We start from the raw sequence: 22,361 nt of genomic DNA, 5'->3' as shown, positions 1-22,361 counted from the left end.
CTAGATAATGCCAACAAAAATAATACCATGATAATTGACGTATTCACAATAAGTATTGCCACTTGCCTTTTGGAAGCATGAGTTTCTCTGAAGTCATTGCCCCTGTAATTACTCCTTTTCTTATCAGAGAACTCTTCTCCGATGGGATAGAATATCTTATTTCCTGTTCTTCTGAAACTTTACCTTTAATATCCAAGCATTTCTTCTGATATCAGAATTTGTACATGAGCTTCTGTGGACATAAAATAGGTGAATATTAAATTTATCCATTAAATAAGTCAAGATGAATAGCAAGTTGTGGAGGTATTACATATAACAAATTCTGCCTTTTAGTTTTTAGATATAAGTTCTTTGTATTCTTTATACCCTATTCTACCTTAACTTTTCATTGTTATTAAAAATGGAATTACTGCATTTTCTTAATGTTTTCACATATTCTTAGAATTGAAAGGGATCTTAAAGTTAATGATGGTTAAGCTACAGTTTCAAATGCTTTAACATACACCCAACACAAAAATGGCTTAAAGAGGAGAAAAATTTATTTCTTTTGCATAAAAGCCCAAGTTAGTATAGCAGTTCTGCCCCATGATGTTGTCAATGATGAGGCTCTTTCATTTCTGTTCATCTGCACCTGTAGTGGGTTCTTATTGACACAGTGTGAATAGTTCACCCTCCTTCCATATTCCAACTCACAGAAAGTGCAGAAGAGGGAAGAGAACACACCTCTTCCTTTTAACAGCCTGACCAGGAAGTTGCACACATCACATCAGTTATATCTGTTTGGCAAGAAATTAGTCACGTGGTCATGCATTACTACGAAGGAAGCTGGGGAACGTTGACTTTATTGTGGACAACCATTTGCCCAGCTAAAAATCCAGGATTTTATTACTTGGAGAAAAAAAGCAAAGAATAGATATTGAAAAGCAGTTTCTATTACAAATTGTATCTGGTATCGTCTCCTGTCCAATTTAGGGATGCTCTCTGGTGTTTGAAACTCGCTATGACCATCCCCTCTGCTATAATCTAGAATATCATTGGATATTTCTATTAAAATTTTCTTCCTGGTCAAACCTGGTAGATTGTACACATGTGTTTAATCTCTCCTTTAAAAACATTAAAGTACTTAAAAAAAAGTCACCACCACTCCAAGGACAAAGAAATCAACCTTGAATATGATAGCACAAAATTCTGGAAGCTAGAAAACCGGTCAAAGAATGGTAAGGTGACTTACCATTAAGGCCAGTGATGCTCAAATATAAGCCTGGAGGAGGAGAAGGCAAGCTAAATCACCCCAGAGATCCTCCAGAGGGTCAGGAATTGGTTGCAAAAGATAACTTTAAGAGCTGAGCTGATACAGGGTTGCCTGGAAAAATATGAAGAAGCAGTATGACCACAAGTTCCCTCTCTCTCCCTGGAAGAAGCATAGAGATTACTTTCAAGAGGATGGACCAGAGGATTCTAGGACACCAGGCATGTCTCGGACAATGCTACAGTAAACATGGCATTCAGTGGAAGTCTCGAAACTAGATGGTGGGACCAACAGCCCTTTCCCCTGCTCTACAATCAATGGCAACCAGACTAATATCCCTCACACAGGAAATGGGAGGAATTCTCTCTGGGGAAGCTGATCAGTCTAAGAAAAATGTCTAACAGATACTGAACAGATGGGGATCCCTCAATGAATTTGCCTAGCCCACTCTGTGGGCAAGCCCCTCCTATGCACACTGAGGTTCCAGTGAGCTTTTACCTCTTTGCCCTTTTAAATAGTAATGGCAAGTCAAAAGTTAACCCATATTTGCGAAAACTCTCTAATATAAAACAGACCTAAAACCAAACACCTCTGGAGATGTCAAGATGGTATAGCAAGAAAACAAGTTCAAAAATATAAAATCCTCAGAGAAAAGAGAAGATATTCTATACAATCTTAAAAGGATGTACGGAGACAAAAAGTTCTTGGAAATGAATGTCGGATACAAAGAAATCAATAAAATGATGAAAACTAAGTAAATCCCCCAGAAAGCACAATAGGAAAAGAACGAAAAATAAGAGAAAAAAGATAAGGAAAATTGAGAATGAACCAGTTTAGGAGGTCCAACATCTCCATGAAATTCTGGAAAGGGAGAACAGAAAGAAGAGGGAGGAAAACTTAAAAGAATCTTCCTTATACAAAATTGAAATTACCTCCATGTGGCTTTCATACATTGGTCTTGGACTTACCATTTTAATCCATGGAGAACAAATTATTTTTTCTCTCACATCCAGTTATTATAAGACATTTAGTAAATTTAAGACATCATAGAGAAAAAGACATTGCAGTATAGTCAGTTTAATGAAAACTCTCTGAAGATAAGGAAGGTCTTTGGCTGAATTCAGAATTGAGTCCCTAGGTAACTCATTACCTGTATCTCTATTTAGATGTCAACTTTTGGAGCTTCCTTGATCGTTTCTCTGATCATTATTGTGAAATTCAGTCCACCCTTCCCACCCCTGACTCTACTTCTTGATTTAGGTACTATTTCCTATGGACTGTCTGAGATCCGCCATCACATCTAGGTTCAAAGGACAACTCTCTTCTCTTCCTGGAGTGTTCCATTTATTTCCCCTGGTTTGGGTTTGCTCACCACCCAAGTAGAACAAGCTTCTGTTAGACTCTGTCTGCTAATTTACGTGTAGTGCCTGTGCCTGCAAGCATAGGAACAGCACAGAGCAGAATGGGACCATCACTCCTGGCACAAGTGTAGACATTTTTCTAAGACGTTTTACCAAGATCACAGTAGCTATGTTGGCAGCCATATCATACTGAGGCCTTGCATTCAGCACCACTAAATCTCTTAAAGCTTTTTGACAGGTGCTCCTGTTAAGTTACAACTCCAACACCATGAAATTCTTTTTTTCTGGAACCAAATAAAGGACTTAGCATTTGTCTCCTTAAATTGCTTCTTGTTAGATGCAGCCCATATTCCAATTGTTGGCAATTATTCCAAGCTTGGCTAAAATGCTTCCAGTAGCTGAAAGCTCACCACCTCATAAGAAAACACATTCCATTGTAATAGCTCCAAAGGTAACAGAATTATTCTTCATCTTGAGTTAAAATATGCCCTTTAGGACTTCCCTGGTGGTGCAGTGGTTAAGAATCTGCCCGCCAATGCAGGGGACATGGGTTCGAGCCCTGATCCGGCAAGATCCCACATGCCGCGGGGCAACTAAACCCTTGCGCCACAACTACTGAGCCTGCGCTCTAGAGCCCGGGAGCCACAACTACGGAGTCCGTGCTCCGCAACAAGAGAAGCCACCACAATGAGAAGCCCGCGCACCGCAACGAAGAGTAGCCCCCGGTCTCCGCAACTGGGGAAAATCCCGCGCGCAGCAACAAAGACCTAACGCAGCCCACCACCAAAAAATTAATTAATTAATTAAAATATGCCCTTTAAAAATTTCTTCTTGGTTCTCATTCTGCATTTTAGAGATAGTCCAAATAAGTAAGATGATTTTTCCATTTGATAGCTATGCCATGTTGGAGATGGTGTTTATGTTCCACTTCATTTGTTCTGTCTTCTTCAGTGAAGAGTGGTAGAAGTTCTTCAGCCAATCCTCATATCATGTGATTTTCAGACCCTCTCTAACTTGGATACTATCCTCTGGGCTTGCTCTGATTTTTAATGTCTTTCAAAAACATGGCTCTTAGAACTAGAAAACAGCTGAGTAAGAGTTCCAACTGGATTTCACCTCTCACTTGGCTCTCACCTCTATCATGTGTGTGATCTGGACTATTTCTATAACCTCTCTTCATCTCATTTCCTCATTTATAAAATGAGATGGTAGTTAATACCTACTTCATAGGGTTGTTGTAAGTACCAGAAGACTGAATGGGCATGTTAAATATTTAGTACAATGCCTAGCACAAAAGGAAGCACCCCTCAAAATGTCAGGCATGTTAATTCCCTCTTGATTACATACTTTGCTTCAAATAAGGCATCACAGTTTGTATCAGTTTTATTTGGGACTTTGTTTTGCTCACTGCAGTATCTCAAACACCTGGAATAGTACTTGGCACACTTATTAGGTAAGTGTTCAAAGATGTTTTTATTCCTGATGTGAACTGTATTTCATCTTGTACTTATTCAGTGCAAACGAAAGACACTTGAAGGTTGATTCTAGTAGTTGTGTTACAGTCATGGGATTATGAGTGGCACTTTATTCTTTTCCCTCTTTCCAAAATAATTATATGTCCCAACCTAAGGCACTGGTTGGGAAAATTGTGATTAATTCATATGGCAAAATGTATGCTTTAAAAAATGATGTTTTATTGATTTAGAAAGATTTTAAAAGGTATTATCAAATTTAAAAAAGTGGTTTACAAACATATATACATTATGATTTTGTTTTGATATATATATGGGAAAGCAATTAAAATATTTATCATTGTGTGGTAGAATTATTTTTATTTATCTTCAACTTAGAATTTTTCTATAATGAAGAATAATAAATTATTCTCTGACAAAAATATAATAGGTTTAGATAAGAAAACAAAGTAGGATTTACAGATAAATATTAATACACCTGCTATGAATCTGTCCTATATTTGTACAAATATGCTTGTCGCTTACTATATACTTCAAATGATCAATAAGAATTTGGGTAAGTTCCTTATCATAACTCAATATCAAACTCTTCATATTCCTCAGAGTATGGTTTTAAAGAATAATTAATGTAATCTCTGAGGACTGAACATTTAATAAGGCTTTAAAAGTTTAAAAAAATTATATAGTAAGTATGTGAGATAATATATAATATATATCGATAGTATTACTGTAAACTTGGGGTTTAGACCCAGTTCTGTCACTAAGTCTGTAGCAGCTCTTCTAACAACTCTTCTTTTCCCCTTTTCTAAAAAAAATTGGGGTATAGTCGCTGTTCAATATTATATAAGTTGCAGATGTATAGTGATGCACAATTTTTAAAGGTTATACTCCATTCATAGTTATTATAAAATATTGGCTGTATTCCCCATGTTGTACAATATATCCTTGTCGCTTATTTTATACCTAATAGTTTGTACCTCTTACTCCCACACCTCTATCTTGTCCCTCCCCTCTTCCCTCTCTCCACTTGTAGCCACTCATTTGTTCTCTATGTCTGTGAGTCTGTTTCTTTTTCTAACAACTCTCTTTTTTTAAACTTGTAAAATGTAAAGATTCCACTAGAGGATGCCTAATGTCCCTTCTAGAATTAATATTCAAGAATTCTGTAACGTTATTATCATGTTTTATTTCCACAATTATCAGTAAAATGGAAGTAGTATAACTTTTGTTCTGGAAGTTGATTCTTTGCTCATTTTATTTTAAGCTCTTCCATTTGGCAAAATTCCCATTTTGGAAGTCGATGGATTGAACCTTCACCAGAGCCTAGCAATAGCAAGATATCTGACCAAAAATACAGGTAATATATTTATTGTGTGTACAGTTTTTGATAACTGAAAAAAAAAATGGCATATATTCAATATTCATTAAGTAACGTTATTACTGAATGGGATTAAAATATAGTGCAAGGGAGAATGGAATTCAGTGCCAGAGAAGTATAAATATACCATCTCTACCAGTTTAATTTCCCCTGAGTTCCCTAGACAATTAATTTTATACTGCCTGCAGTCTCTCCTGCCCCACACTTCCTTGTCCTCAATCCCTTATTGGAATTTAGCTGAAAAATTAGACAGATGTGTCTGAACCCAAACTTTTGCTAGCATGCATATCACAGGTTATCAGAGAAGATTAATTAATGGGAAATACGTGTGGCATAGGGAGGCTGAAATGACTCATACTATTAAAATCATGTACCCAATGTCTTTCATCCTAATCATGCTAAAAAAAATAGAAGGGGAGTCTTCTTTGCCTCCATAAAGTGCCATCTGAGGCCTCCTGAGTGGGTAGTTGGCTACTGGATTGTTTATTTAGCGCATGTGCTAACGTGATGAGATGAGGAGTAATAAGGGAAACTTAGTTCTCATCTTTGCCTGGTGCCTTTCCCCATCTTATGCTCTGCTGTCTTCTCTCTCCCCTCACACTCTCATAACACTCTTTTTGAGTGAAAGGCTACATTTGGCTTCTTTTAAAGACCCTTTCTTTATAAATAATCTGCAGAATCAGCATGTCCCACTCCTGACACTGACACCCTCTTTGCTACCCCCAAAACCACTATGATCCAAGCTGTAGAGACATGGTTATCTTTTTTTTTTAATTCGTTTAATTAATTAATTAATTTATTTGGCTGCGTTGGGTCTTCGTTTCTGTGCGAGGGCTTTCTCTGGTTGCGGCGAGCAGGGGCTACTCTTCATCGCGGTGCGCGGGCCTCTCACTGTCGCGGCCTCTCCTGTTGCGGAGCAGAGGCTCCAGATGCGCAGGCTCAGTAGTTGTGGCTCATGGGCCCAGTTGCTCAGCGGCATGTGGGATCTTCCCAGACCAGGGCTCGAACCCGTGTCCCCTGCATTGGCAGGCAGATTCTCAACCACTGCGCCACCCAGGAAGCCCGAGACATGGTTATCTTACCAATAAAATGGGCCATAATTACTAGACCTTCATTTTTGGACCAAAGTAATGTATGTATGTTAAAAATACAAAAATTTGTGTTACACTAACACATTTCAGCCAACAAAATTTTTTGGAAGTTTAAAAGAGATGGAAGTTTAAAAGGGACTTCCTTTGTGGTCCAGTGGCTAAGCCTCTGCACTCCCAGTACAGGGGGCCTGGGTTCGATCCCTGGTCAGGGAACTAGATCCCACATGCCACAACTAAGAATTCACATGCAGCAACCAAAAAAAAAAAAAAAAAGATCCCATATGCTAAGACCCAGCAGAGCCAAATAAATTAATAAATAGATAGATAGATAGATAGCTAAATATAAGAGATGGAGATGACTTCTGACTATGGAAATTTGACTTTGAAGTGGAAATGACATTTGAGTTGAGCCTGAAAAGATACCTAGAATTTCAAGAGAAATAGCTGGACTTGAGCAGTGTTTCTCAAATTTTATGTGCATCAGGATCACTTGGAGGTTCATTAAAACAGATTGTTCAGCCTTGTCTCCAGAGATTGTGATTCAATAGGCCTAGGGTGGGAAATTTGCATTCTTACCAATTTCCCAGATGATGCTTATGCAGCTGGTCCATGGAACTCACTTAGAGAATCTCTGGACTAGAACATTCCAGACAGAAAAAATGGCAGGAGAAAAAGAAAAGAACTTCAAAATTTGCTGGGTGGAGCGGAAGCAGAAAGAGAAAGGGATGGAAAAATAGATTCTGGTAAGAAAGAGCCAGAGTATTAATGTCATCCCTTAAACAATTGTAGAGTTTTTTGGGATTTTTTTTGCGGTACACGGGCCTCTTACCATTGCGGCCTCTCCCGTTGCAGAGCACAGGCTCCGGACGCGTAGGCTCAGCGGCCATGGCTCACGGGCCCAGCTGCTCCGCGGCATGTGGGATCTTCCCGGACCAGGGCACGAACCCGTGTACCCTGCTTCGGCAGGCGGACTCTCAACCACTGCGCCACCAGGGAAGCCCCTGTAGAGTTGTTTTTAAATTGAGATATAATTCACATATAACATTATATTAGTTTCAGGTGTATGACATAATGATTCAGTTCATGTATATATTGCTAAATGATCACACAGTAAATCTAGTTAACATCCATCACCTCACATAGTTACAGATTTTTTTCCTTGTGATGAGAACTTTTAAGAACTACTCTCTTAGCCACTTTCAAATAGATGGTATTCTTAGCTATACTCACCATGCTGTACATTACATCGCCAGGGCGTATTTATCTTCTAACTGGAAGTTTGTATCTTTTGACCACTTCCACCCATTTTACTGCCCCTACCCCTGCTCCTGCCTCTGGTAACCATCTGTTCGCTGTATCTTTGAGTTAGTTATTAGCAGTAATTTTTAAAGATTCCAATATGAGTGAGATCACACAGTGTTTGTCTTTCTCTGTCTGACTTCAACTTTAAATTTTTATCTGGAAAAGCAACGTAACCATGGCTGTGAGCTTAGGAAGATTATTCTGGCCAGACTTTGTTTGGCATGACTGCAGGGTTGCCTATTTGGGAAATATGAGAAAGTTTGTGAAGATAGAATCATCCCAGGGTTAGAAGACATACTGGCATGTGGAGGGAAGTCTATCTGAGCAGGAGAGTAAGGGCCAGGCAGACGACACCTGGACGTAGCTCCTTATTCCCATAGCTCCTTGGCCTTATCCTCTTCCTCGTCCTCTTCTTAAAAGAAAAAGTTCCTTAACTTGCAGTATCCTTTCCATTGTCTGTCTTTCCCAGTTAGCCGTAAGTGCCATGCAGGCAAGGAATTGATCTCCTTTGTTCACTGCTGTAGCCCCAGTTGCGGCCGACCCCAAAGGATACATAGAGAACTATCCCAAAGGAAGCTGAGAGGGCTTCCCTGGTGGTGCAGTGGTTGAGAGTCTGTCTGCCGATGCAGGGGACGCGGGTTCGAGCCCCAGTCTGGGAAGACCCCACATGCTGCGGAGCAGCTGGGCCCGTGAGCCATGGCTGCTGAGCCTGCGCGTCCGCAGCCTGTGCTCTGCAACGGGAGAGGCCGCAACAGTGAGAGGCCTGCGTACCGCAAAAAGAAAAAAAAAAAAAAAAAAAAAAAAAGGAAGCTGAGAATATGGCTCTGGAATTTGGGACTAAACATGTTGAATGAGTCATCTGTATAAAATTGACAGCTGAAGCCTTGAGTGTGGAAGTCAAAGTAGGGATGAAAATGAGTGAAGAGACCTTATGATACAATTCGGAGGGATTTCTCAAGGTCAGAAAGAAGAATCAGTCTTTGAACATCACACACGTGAAAATATAGGTAGCTTACAGAAGAACGCTAATTACTAAGGCATTTTCTTTCACTTTTAACAACTTTATTGAGGCGTGATTTACATACAGTTCACCATTGTCAGTATATACAGTTCCTTGATTTTTAGTAAATTTATACATTTGTACAAAAGCAACCTATTTTATATTTTTATTTTTTATTAAAGTTACAAGTTATAGGCGTACAATATAGTGATTCACAATTTTTAAAGTTACACTCCATTCACAGTTATAATAAAATATTGGCTATATTCCCTGTGTTGTGCAATATATCCTTGTAGCTTATGATATACATAATAGTTTGTACCTCTTAATCCCCTACTCCTATATTGCCTCTCCCCGGCCCCACTGGTAACCACTAGTTTATTCTCTGTATCTGTGAGTCTGCTTCTTTTTTGTTATATTCACTAGTTTATTGTACTTTTTAGATTCCACATGTAAGTGATATCATACAGTATTTGCCTTCCTCTGTCTGACTTATTTCACTTAGCATAATACCCTCTAATTCTATCCATGTTGCTGCAAATGGCAAATATTCTTTCATTCTTTTTTATGGCTGAGTAATATTCCATTGTGTGTGTATATATATATATATATATATATACACATCGTATCTTCTTTATCCATTTATCTGTTGATAGACACTTAGGTTGCTTCCTTATCTTGGCAATTGCAAATAATGCTGGTATGAACATTAGGGTGAATGTATCTTTTTGAATTAGAGATTTTGTCTTTTCCATATGTATGCCCAGGAGTGGAATTGCTGGGTCATATGGTAGTTCTATTTTTAGTTTTTTGACAAACTTCCCTACTGTTTTCCACAGTGGCTGCTCCAATTTACATTCCCACCAACAGTGTAGGAGGGTTCCTTTTTTCTTTTTCTCCACATCCTTGCCAACATTTGTTACTTGTGTCCTTTTTGATGATAGCCATATTGACAGGTGTGAGGTGATATCTCATTGTGGTTTTGATTTGCATTTCCCTGATGACTAGTGATGTTGAGCATCTTTTCATGTGCCTGTTGGCCATCTGGATGTCCTCTTTGGAAGAATATCTATTCAGTTCTTCAAACCAGTTTTTAGTTAGATTATTTGTCCTTTTGATGTTGAGATGTATGAGCTGTTTGTATACATTGGATATTAATCCCTTATCGGTCATATCATTTGCAAATATTTTCTCCCATTCAGTAGATTGTCTTTTCATTTTGTTGACAGTTCTCTTGGCTGAAATGCAACCTATTTTAGAATGCTTCTACACTGAACCATTTTAGAATGATTCCTTAGCAAAATGGTGGTCAGCGAATGGCAGTAAAGAAAAAAAACAACACTTCTATTATTTTAAACTTATAGTTCCCAGGAAGCAAACAAATGCTCCTGACAAAAAATTATCTGCACATGTAACAGTAATTCTTTCTACAAGATAAATGATAATGTATGTACAGGTTATTTATTGTAGTATCCCTTGCACTAGCAAAAGACTGGAAACAAACCTAATCAGTTGAGGCTAGTTAAATAAATTGTGGCACTTCCACTTAAAGGAATCCCATGTACCTGAAAAAAGAGCAAGGATGCCGTTAAGGGACTTGTAAGAAAAGACCTCTAGGATATATGGGGGAGGTGCGTTTTGAGTGGGATACCGATTCTTATTTTCATTAAGAAACAATGGAAGAATACAAAATAAATGAATGAAAATGGTTACCAATATGGTAGGTAGGTAAGGAAGCAAAATGAAGTGAATGGGTCAGAGGTGGAAGTTAGTCTTCACCGGACACTGTTTTATATTGTTTTGAATTTTTGAACCATATTAATATATTGCCTATTTTTAAAAAAGTTTTACTATAGTAAAATAAATTGAGCATATTCTTGGGCATAAAATGGCCTGTCTCTATTCCATAGATTTGGCTGGAAAAACAGAATTGCAACAATGTCAAGTTGATGCAGTCGTGGACACATTGGATGATTTCATGTCTCGTTTTCCTTGGGCAGAGAGAAAACAAGATATAAAAGTAATGTGATCAGTTTGCTGTTACTGCTATTAATCATATCCACTTGAAACATTATGTTAGGTGCTTTTCAAAGTTCCTTTTTATCAAAGTAAGACATACATCTAGTTTTAAAATATCAAATTATATTAAAAAGTTTAAAACAAATTACTACAGTGATTCCCAGCCTTACCTCTTCATATTAACCCTTCCTCAGATGCAACCCTCATTTTAACACTTTTAGCTGTTTCTTTAGGATTTATATATCTCCATATTTTCTATAGGATATGTAAATATGGCTTTCTTTGATTCACAAATTTTAGATAGTTTGGGCCTCTCACTGTTGTGGCCTCTCCCGTTGCGGAGCACAGGCTCCGGACGCGCAGGCTCAGCGGCCATGGCGCACGGACCCAGCCTCTCCGTGGCATGTGGGATCTTCCCGGACCGGGGAACGAACCCGTGTCCCCTGCATCGGCAGGCGGACTCTCAACCACTGTGCCACCAGGGAAGCCCTAGATAGTTCTGATAGACTTATTATAGTAATTAGAATTTATCTCTTACATAGTCATTCTCTTTGCTTCCCTTCCCCCAAACTCCTAATATAATATTAAAATTTTGTGGTGAGGGGGCTTCCCTAGTGGCGCAGTGGTTGAGAGTCCGCCTGCCAATGCAGGGGACACGGGTTCGCGCCCCGGTCTGGGACGATCCCACATGCCACGGAGAGGCTGGGCCCGTGCACCATGGCCGCTGAGCCTGCACGTCCGGAGCCTGTGCTCCGCAACGGGAGAGGCCGCAACAGTGAGAAGCCCGCGTACCACAAAAAAAAAAAAAAAAAAAAATTGTGGTGAAATCTATATTCAGTCATTACATTAGTATGCCTATGCAGATATTGTACAAAACTGTGCATTCTGGTATACTTTGATTATATTTCCTTTCTCACTTTCCTCCTCAAATTAGTAATTGTCTTTTTTTCATTTGCTTAATTCTTTTTTACTTTTATTGCTGAACTTCCCACACTATCCAATGGCCTGCCAATGCAATTTTTCACAAAAGTCAATGATATCAGATAATCTACTGTTTCCATTATTTTCTTGGGGCTATCGAGCCAGAGATTTCCATTCTCCTTTGTAGAGCTGTCTAGGATTTTGCACAGCTGTCATCATTGGACTTTCCTTCACTGCCATCCCAGGAACGTCTTTCTCTTGAGCTGGAGTCCTGTTTCCTGGATGACGTACTCTGTTTTTATTTACTCCCTTGTTTACTTGGGACACATCTCCAGTATTCGTATCTCTTATCCTCAAGACTTCTTCATGTAAAATTTTGGAAACTGTGGTTATCCTCATTTTCCAGATGAAGAAATTGAGTTCATGTAGTGTAAATAACTTACCTAAGGTTACCTAGCTGGTAAGTGGTACACAAGGAATTCAAATCCCAGACACTCTGGCTCGGACTCCATGTTCTTAACCACTGGATGTAATGCCACAGTGGTAGCAGCCATTCAAAACAGCTGTGCAGGAGTATTTATGTACATGTCATGGCTTAAGGCCTGTCTCCAAAAGCTACAGCACAGAACAAATGGCAGTCTTATCAACTTACTTAAGCAATTTATTCTAAATACTTTTTGTTTAATTAGGACCCTCTGATTTAAATAGAGATATCTGGAACATAAAAGTATTCACATTTACCGATTCCTTGACATAAATGTAAGGTGTGTGGGGAGACACACACATACACGTATATATACAGATACCTGACTAACCAGAACAAAGTCTTAAATAAAAACTCATCTTTGATAGAAATACATTTGGGCTCTGGAGTCAGACTGCCAGGCTTGAATCCTGATTCTCTTTTTACCAGTTGTCAGTTAACTCCCTATCAAATTTTCACATTCTATGTCTGTAAAGTAGGGATATCATAGAATCTGCTTCAAAGGATGTTGGGAGGATTAAATGGTAGCATAAGTACCTATGGCTAGGTGGAAAGTATTCACTAAATATTAGTTATTATAGTGTTTTCATATAATTCAGTGCTCACTGTTTTTCCTTTTATTTGTCAGACATGACATCTATATTTCACATATCCTTATAAATGCAGAGACAAGTAGATGCATAATTCTCAATTTAGAAAAAAGTATCTAAAGGTTTTTGTTCCATGTGGGCTTGCCCTTCTCTACTTCTCTATTTTTCCATTCTCCTTTTCTCCCAAAGGAAAATGTTCTTTGAACATTTATGATAAGGGGAACTCTACCTTTGTATTAGAATAACAATGCTCTTACGTGCTACCTACCTCAGAAAAACAAACTCACAGGAAATATTCCAAGTTCATGAATAAATCATATGAAGGGACAACATGTTGCAGAAATAATTGCGAATAGCTAGACTATCTGATTAATAAGCAGGACCTGGCCAGAATACAATGAAAAATACACAGTTCTTTTGCATCTCATTACTTAGTCTCTCCGTAGTGGGCTGCATTGCTGCCACCTTGTGGTCAGATAAAATTTTCAAAAGCAGAATATTGATACAGTAAAGATGGATGAACAGTGAAAATAGTCCTCTTCTTATATGTGCTTTAAAAATCTATGGAGTACACATAATTATAAATGTTTCATGCTAAAAATTCCATTTCCAATTTAAAATTAAAAAAAATTAATTTAAAGGCAAAATATGTCTCTGAGCATTGGTCACACTGATAATCCTTGAATTTATCACTAGTGTTTCTGTGGTTATTCAATGCATCTGTTTCAGTTTCCTCATCTGAAGAACAGGGCAGGGGGTTGGGGGGGGAGGGTGATGGATCAGCAGGACTGAGGGAACAGCAGTGGCCCATTTCCAATCCTAAACGATTTGGGCAGTGTGGATTTTAAAATGGTGCTTTGGAGAAATATGCAAACCTCCCTAAATCCTCTAAATGTCATTTGATAGAATACAATAGCAATGACTTTTCAATGTGCAAAAATCTCCTTCCTTATAACTCTCTGGGGGAGGTGGGAGGAAATTTCTGAGTCCACCAAGTATAGGAATGGCTATCTAGGGTTTATCAGAAAAGGCTATGTAAGAAAATTTTATCTTCTTTAGGTTATTTTGGTGAGTATTCTTTAAAATGACTCTTAAATACTAATGGTTATGCTGTTTAGCAATTTACATTTCATTAGACTGATATGATTCTCACCAAACACATAAAGAGAACCTGGGCTAAGGAACTCAAGAGCACAGAGATAAGATTTTTATCTGGCACTGCATATACAAAGCATTGGTGTATCTTAAGCTGTGGAAATGCACAGTAGAAAAAGTAGCAGAATCACCCAGGTGAACGCACAGGAGTTTTTGGAAAGCTGTACAGCATCCACATCCTGTTCCATTTAACTCCCTCCTGTTTCTAGCTATTCTAGGACAGCCAAGCTGGCTATTACCTTCCCAACTGATGCTGATCTAAGCTAAGCTATGGGAAATGTCACGTGTTTCTGGGCCCATTGCCTCTTAGCTCACAGATTCTGTGGAAGGGGCTGAAGGATTCACACTATTTTATTTAGAACTATGAATATATTAACCATAGAGAGAGAACCTTATGTACAAAGGTGGTATAGAACCGTGGAAAGCATGTAAAGTCAAAATAATGACAAACTTCCCAACCTTCAGTACCTGAAATGTGGCAAACCTACGTAAATCTGTAATGATGCTTTTGCAAACTGGGCCCTACAAATATAAGGCATTATGCTATAATAATCTATATTACCCAGCTAAGTCATAATAGTAACAGGAAGTAAATCAGTAAATTGGTGAGATTTATCCACTATTTGACTTATCTTAATAGAGGCTGATTTTATTACAGATTTTATAATATTCATTCATTTGTGAATATTAATGATATATGTATATTTTATAATATTTTGAGTTTGGCTTACATTTCATATCCACAATACAAACCAGCCTGATTTTTGTATATAAACAAATAAATACCTCTTACCAAGAAAGAGGCCATGAATAAATTATTTGGTCTTCAAAGATTGAAGTAAAAACACAAAGATAATTTTTTTAAATGGATATATCTGTTATTTTTTCCCAAGGATATTATTTGGTTTGTAATAATATCTTACATATTATATCAAAAGGGGGCACCTTGGATTCATTTTACAGATGATAGTCAAGGCAGAGAAATCTCATCCTAAGGTACAATGTCAAGCCAAACAGAGGAAATCTGCCCAAGAACATTACTATTTATTATGGATTACTTCCGTTAAGTGTAACTGTGAGATGAGAGACTGCTAAACTGGAGGAATCTTACAAAATAATAATATTTTATTAATAATAGTCTTACAAAATAAATTTTATTTACAAAATAAATTAATTTCTTTACTTTTAGTTAAATTATTTCACTTTAAAGGGAGTGAGCCTAAAAAAGGTAGGGAATTTTAGAAATGTAAAAACATAATGGAATAATTTTCATTAACGAAAATTAAGATAAAAAACCATGAAAAGATTTTATTGATGAAATATTTAGTCATTATATACAAAGAAACAATAAGAACTGATGACAATATTTATTTTTTAATCCATGAGTAATAAAGGGAAGAATGAGATCTATAGAAAATCAGACCTGAATCTCCATGCCATTCATTTAAAAAAACAAACAAGCAAGCAACAACCACCAATAACAGGTAGCTACTTCCTTTTTGAACTCACGTGGGAGAAAGAAGATGGAAAAATCTACTTCCTCTTCAACTCATTTGTTTTTCTTCTTATTATGCTTAAAGGAATCTTTTTTCTCCCTCTCTTAGGATCAGATGTTTAAGGAGCTACTCACATGTGATGCATCTCATCTTCTGCAAGATTTAGACACATACTTAGGGGAAAAAGAGTGGTTTATTGGTAACTCTGTGAGTATGTTTTACATCTTAAAAAAATACAAGCATATACACATATGGATAAACCAAAAGCTTTATAAAAATGTATTGAAAAAAGTGTTACTCATAGGGAGGGAGTAGGTTAGAGAGCAGGGACAAAAGCTAAACTTCTCTGAATAAAACTTTTTCAGTGGAGTTAACTTTGGAAATATGAACTAAAATATTTTATGTAATTATATAACAACAACAAAAACATTTTAAAAAGCTATCACTGACAAACTAAAGCAAAGCGAAACAAATGAACTTGTGTCAAATTGGTGCACAGGGTATGTGGAGAAGTACCTGTGGACTCTATTAGTGAAACACTATCTTAAGAAACATTGTCATTTTTAAAAACACAGTGATTTGACTATACATCTCATTATAGATATTTTCTCGGGACAAAAAAATAATAATTGTACACCAGTTTCAGTTCACGATGTACTTTTTCTTAAGGTAAAGACAACAAGCATTTTGTGTCTCTTTTTCTCGAAAAAATTACCAGTCTAGTTCTTCTGGCCACCCCTTGGACCCAGATTCTGGTCTCTAAATACTAGAAGCAACCAGAACTTCTTGGAGAAATAGCTCATTCTCAGTTTGGGACAGGAAACGTAAAACATGAGCCGGGAATACCTTGACATAATAGAACCAAATAAATTATCACAACCCCCCCCCCATACCACCAGAGTTGTGTCAGAATGACTTAGCAGTCAACTTGTAGAAGCTCTCACTGGCCAAAGACGAGAAAATTCAAGCCACAATAAGAATATTAACTGCAATGGATTGAAACAAATCAAAATGAATGAATCCATGAGTTTATGACAACCACCATCACCAAATACACACACACACCTCAAAACCAAACAAAGCTTCATTGGTGACTTTTAGAAGATGTTATGGAGCCAAATTATTACAAATTTTCATTGACTTATGATGGGATTATGTCCCAATAAATCCATCGTAAATTGAAAATATCGTAAGTCAAAAAATACACCCAACCTACTAAGTATCATAGCTTAGCCTAGCCCACCTTAAATTTGCTCAGAACACTTACATTAGCCAACAGTTTTGGGCAAAATAATCTAACACAAAGCCTTTATAATAAAGTGTTGAATATCTCACGTAATTTATTGAATATTGTAGTGAAAGTAAAAGACAGAATGGCTGTATGGGTACAGAATGATTGTAAGTGTATTAGTCGTTTACCCACTTGATTATGTGGTTCACTGCCACTGCCCAGCATGAGAGAGTACCATACAGCATATCACTAACCTGGGAAAAGATCAAACTTCAAAATTCAAAGTGCAGTTTCTACTGAACATGTGTCACTTTTGCACCATGGTAAAGTCAAAAAATTGTAAGCTGAACCATCATAAGCCAGAGACTGTCTGTATTCCGAAAACTGTTAAAAACAAAAAAGTTGAGGGGTTTGAATAAAGCATTTATCCTGCCATTCCTATGCCAATTATACCTCAAGATAAAAAAAAAATTGATGGACAAAGTCTGCCTACATAAAGGTATTCTAGTTAATAAGTAAGGAAAGAGGACTTCCCTGGTGGTCCAGTGGTTAAGAATCTGCCTGCCAATGCAGGGGATACAGGTCTGATCCCTGATCTGGGAAAATCCCACATGTCACAGAGCAACTAAGCCCATGCAGTGCGCCACAACTACTGGAGCCTGTGCACCGCAACTACTGAGCCCATGTGCTCTGGGGCCCTCATGCTGCAACTACTAAAGCCTGTGTACCACAACCTAGAGTAGCCCCTGCTCGCCGCAACTGGAGAAAGCCCAAGTGCCGCACGGAGACCCAGCGCAGCCAATAAATAAATAAATAAATAAACAAATAAACAGAGTTTAAAATAAATCATCACCATTTTCCAACCCATGATGAATCAATGGATCTAAGCATTGACTATCAACAATTGTTAATATCACAAAAAAGGAGAGAACCAGACATTACCGGCCTACTGACAGAGGAGTGCACTGCCACCTATGAAGTAGTCTTGCCAAGAGAAAAATCAAATCTAAATCTGATTTAGAAGCTGTGGTAAGCTGGGGTCCCTGCTTTCAAGGAGACTCCATTCTAGGAGACGAGATACTGCTTTTTGACATGCTCTTGTGACTTATTTTAATCACTGTCTGCTGAGTCCTGAGGAAACAGAGAAGCAAACTTGCCGTATCTTTTATGTTCATTTCTCTGCCCTTATTGACTGAACAATTTCTAAGAATGTAAAATATTTTTTTCCTTCTGCTTTTTATTAAAATTCCTTTGTAACCTATCTCCTAACCCCATCTCTTAGTGCTCTCTCCCTTCCTCAAAGTGTCCCAAACACTCTGGTGTTTTGTTTTTTCCTCGGACACAAGTCATACTCCCACCTAAGAGCCTTTACACTTGCTCCTCCTTCTGCCTGAAATGTTTAATCCCCAAATCACTGCATGTCTGGATCTTTTTTTCATCATTCAAGCCTTAGCTTAAATGTCACCTCTTAAAGGACTTCTCTCCCTGATCACTTGAGAATCCCTCTCATCACTCTACTTTGTCTATATCACCTTTATCACTTTACGATTTTTTTTGTTTTTAATTGAAGTATAGTTGATGTACAATATTATGTCACTGGTGTACAATATAGTGATTCAAAATTTTAAAGATTATACTCCATTTATAGTTATTATAAATTATTTGTTATATTCCCCATGGTGTACAATATATCATTGTAGCTTATTTTATACATAATATTTATCTCTTAATCACCTACTCCTATATTGCCCCTCCCCCTTCCCTCTTCCCACTGATAACCACTAGTTTGTTCTCTGTATCTGTGAGTGTGCTTCTTTTTTGTTATATTCACTAGTCTGTGCTATTTTTTAGATTCTGCATATAAGTGATATCATACAGTATTTGTCTTTCTCAGTCAGACTTATTTCACTTAGCATAATAAACTCCAAGTCCATCCATGTTGCTGCAAATGGCAAAATTTCATTTTTTATGGCCAAGTAGTATTCCATTTATATGTATACCACATCTTCTTTATCCATTCATCAGTTGATGGATAGGTTGCTTAGGTTGCTTCCTTATCTTGGCAATTGCAAATAATGCTGGTATGAACATTGGGGTGAATGTATCTTTTCAGATGAGCTTTCATCTTTTCCAGATATGTACCCAGGAGGGGAATTGCTGGGTCATATGGTAGTTCTATTTTTAGTTTTTTGACAAACCTCCCTACTGTTTTCCACAGTGATTGCTCCAATTTACATTCCCACCAACAGTGTAGGAGGGTTCCCTTTTCCTTTTTCTCCACATCCTCGCCAACATTTGTTATTTGTGTTCTTTTTGATGATAGCCATTTTAACAGGTGTGAGGTGATAATCTCATTGTGGTTTTGATTTGCATTTCCCTGATACTTAGCGATGTTGGGCATGTTTTCATGTGCCTGTTGGCCATCTCCATGTCCTCTTTGGAAAAATGTCTATTCAGTTCTTCTGCTCATTTTTTACTTGTCTTTTTCTTATTAAATTGTATGAACTGTTTATATACATTGGATATTAACCCCTTATCAGTCATGTCATTTGCAAATATTTTCTCCCATTCAGTAGGTTCTTTTCATTTTGTCAATAGTTTCCTTTGCTGTGCAAAAGCTTTTACATTTAATTAGGTCCCATATTTTAACTTTGCTTTTATTTCCTCTGCTTTAAGAGACAGATCCAAAAGATATTGCTATGATTTATGTCTAACTGTATTATTCTATGTTTTCCTCTAGGAGTCTTATGGTTTCTGGTCTTACATTTATGTCTTTAATACATTTTGAATTTATTTTTGTACATGGTGTTAAAGAATATTTTAATTTCATTCTTTTACATGTAGCTGTCCAGTTTTCCCAGACCCACTTGTTGAAGTGACTGTCTTTTCTCTATTGTATATTCTTGCCTCCTTTGTTATAGATTAATTGGCCATAAGTGCGTGGGTTTATTTATGGGCTCTCTATTCTGTTCCATTGAGCAATGTGTCTGTTTTTGTGCCAGTACTATACTGTTTTGATTACTGCAGCTTTGCACTATAGTCTAAAGCCAGAGCGTGTGATTCCTCCAGCTCTGTTCTTCTTTCTCAAGATAGTTTTAGCTATTCAGGGTCTTTTGTGTTTCCATACAAATTTTAAAATTATTTGTTCTAATTCTGTGAAAAATGCCCTGGTATTTTGAGAGGTTTTATTGAATCTGTAGATTGCTTTGGGTAATATGGTCATTGTAACAATATTAATTCTTCCATCCAAGAATATAGTATATCTTTCCATCTGTTTTTGTCATCTTCAATTTCTTTCATCAGTGTCTTACAGTTTTCCAAGTACAGGTCTTTTACCTCCTTAGGTATGTTTATTCCTAGGTATTTTATTCTTTTTGATGTGATGGTAAAGGGGACTGTTTCCCTAATTTCTCTTTCTGATAACTCAGTGTATATAAATGCAACAGATTTCTGTATAATAATTTTGTATCCTGCAACTTTACCAAATTTATTGATGAGCTTTAGTATTTTCTGGTGGAGACTTTAGGAATTTCTATGTAGAGTGTCATGTCATCTGCAAACAGTGACAGCTTTACTTCTTCCTTTCCAATTTGTATTCCTTTTAATTTCTTTTGCTTATGTCATTGCTGTGACTAGGACTTCCTAAACTATGTTGAATAAAAGGGGCAAGAGTGGGCATCCTTGTCTTGTTCCTGATCTTAGAAGAAATGCTTTCAGGTTTTCCCCATTGAGTATGATGTTAGCTGTGGGTTTGTCATATGTGGCCTTTATTATGTTGAGGTAGGTTCCCTCTATGCCCACTTTCTGGAGTTTTTATCATAAATGGATGTCGAGTTTTGTCAAAAACTTTTTCTACATCTATTGAAATGATTATATGGTTTTTATTCTTCAATTTGTTAATGTGGTGTATCACACTGATGATTGATTTGTGGATACTGAAAAATCCTTGCATCTCTGGTATTTTGCTAGTATTTTGTTGAGGATTTTTGCATCTATGTTCATCAGTGATATTAGCCTGTAATTTTCTCTTTTTGTAGTATATTTGGTTTTGGTATCGGGGTGATGTTGGCATCATAGAATGAGTTCAGAAGTGTTCCTTCCTCAAGAAATTTTTGGAATAGTTTGAGAAGGATAGATTTTAACTCTTCTCTAAATTTTTGGTAGAATTCATCTGTGAAGCCATCTGGTCCTGGACTTTTGTTTCTTAGGAGTTTTAAAATTACTGATTCAGTTTCAATACTGGTAAAATTTTAAATTAATTTTTATTGGAGCATAGTTGCTTTACAATGTTGTGTTAGCTTCTACTGCACAGCAAAATGAATCAGCCATACATATACATATATCCCCTCCATTTAGGACACTTCAGTTTATTAAGTAGAGTTCCCTGTGTTATACATTATGTTCCCATCAGTAGTCTATTTTATACATAGTATCAATAGCATATATGTGTCAATCCTAATCTTCCAATTCCTCCCACCCCACTCCTTTCCCCCTTGGTATCCATAGATTTGTTCTTTGTGTCTCTATTTCTGCTTGGCAATTAAGGTCATCTATACCATTTTTCTAGATTCCACATATATGTGTTAATCTGTCATACAGAGTGAAGTAAGTCAGAAAGAGAAAAACAAATATCGTATATCAGTACTGGTAATTGGTCTGTTCATATTTTCTACTTCTTCCTGGTTTAATCTTGGGAGATTGTACCTTTGTAAGAATTTGTCCATTTCTTCTAGGTTGTCCATTTTATTTGCATATAGTTGTTTGTAATGGTCTCTTATGATCCTTTGTATATCTGTGATGTTGGCTGTAGCTTCTTTTTCATTTCTGATTTTATTGATTTGGGCCCTCTTCCTTTTTTTGTTGATAAATCTGGCTAAAGTTTTATCAGTTTTATCTTTCAAAGAACTCGCTTAGTTTCATTGATCTTTTCTAATTTTTTTGTCTCTATTTCATTTATCTCTGCTCTGATCTTTATCTGATTTTTTTCCTTCGACTAACTTTGGGTTTTCTTTGTTCTTTTCTCTATCTCTTTTAGGTTCAAATTTAGGTTGAGATTTTTCTTGCTTTCTGAGGTAAGCTTGTATCACTATAATCTTCTTAGAACTGCTTTTTCTGCATCCCATAGGTTTTGGATTGTCGTGTTTTTGTTTTCATATATCTCTAGGTATTTTTTGATTTCCTCTTTGATTTCCTCAGTGATCCATTAGTTGTTTAGTAGCATATTGTTTAGCTGCCACGTTTGTGTTTTTTTGCATTTTTTTTCTTCTAGTTATTTCTAGCCTCATAGCATTGTGGTCAGAAAGATGCTTGATATGATTTCAATTTTCTTAAATTTACCAAGGCTTGTTTTGTGGTCTAGCATGTGTTCTATCCTGGAGAATGTTTCATATGCACTTGAAAAAAATGTGTATTCTGCTGCTTTTGAATGGAATGCTCTATAAATATCAATGTCTCCTTTTATGTCTGTTAATATTTGCCTTATGTATTTAGGTGCTCCTATGTTGGGTGCATGGTGCATATATAGTTATAATTGTTATATCTTCTTATTGGCTTGATCCCTTGATAAATATGTACTGTCCTTTGTCTCTTGTAACAGTCTTTATTTTTTTAAT

At 37.0% G+C, this 22,361-nt stretch overlaps 1 protein-coding gene across 1 annotated transcript in view; it reads left to right on the top strand.

Annotated features, from left to right (window-relative positions):
* Window positions 1–22,361, top strand: part of HPGDS (hematopoietic prostaglandin D synthase) — a 28,481-nt gene that overhangs the window by 1,434 nt on the left and 4,686 nt on the right. The window contains exons 2-4 of the mRNA XM_060147106.1: window positions 5,347–5,439; window positions 10,764–10,873; window positions 15,627–15,725. Of these exons, the coding sequence (XP_060003089.1) occupies window positions 5,347–5,439; window positions 10,764–10,873; window positions 15,627–15,725 (302 nt within the window). The remainder of the gene's footprint in view (window positions 1–5,346; window positions 5,440–10,763; window positions 10,874–15,626; window positions 15,726–22,361) is intronic.

Source organism: Lagenorhynchus albirostris, chromosome 4 (genome assembly GCF_949774975.1).
Source record: "Lagenorhynchus albirostris chromosome 4, mLagAlb1.1, whole genome shotgun sequence".
NCBI lineage: Eukaryota > Metazoa > Chordata > Mammalia > Artiodactyla > Delphinidae > Lagenorhynchus > Lagenorhynchus albirostris.
Note: the sequence above shows the minus strand (reverse complement) of the source record. Positions and strands in the feature narration are given on the sequence as shown.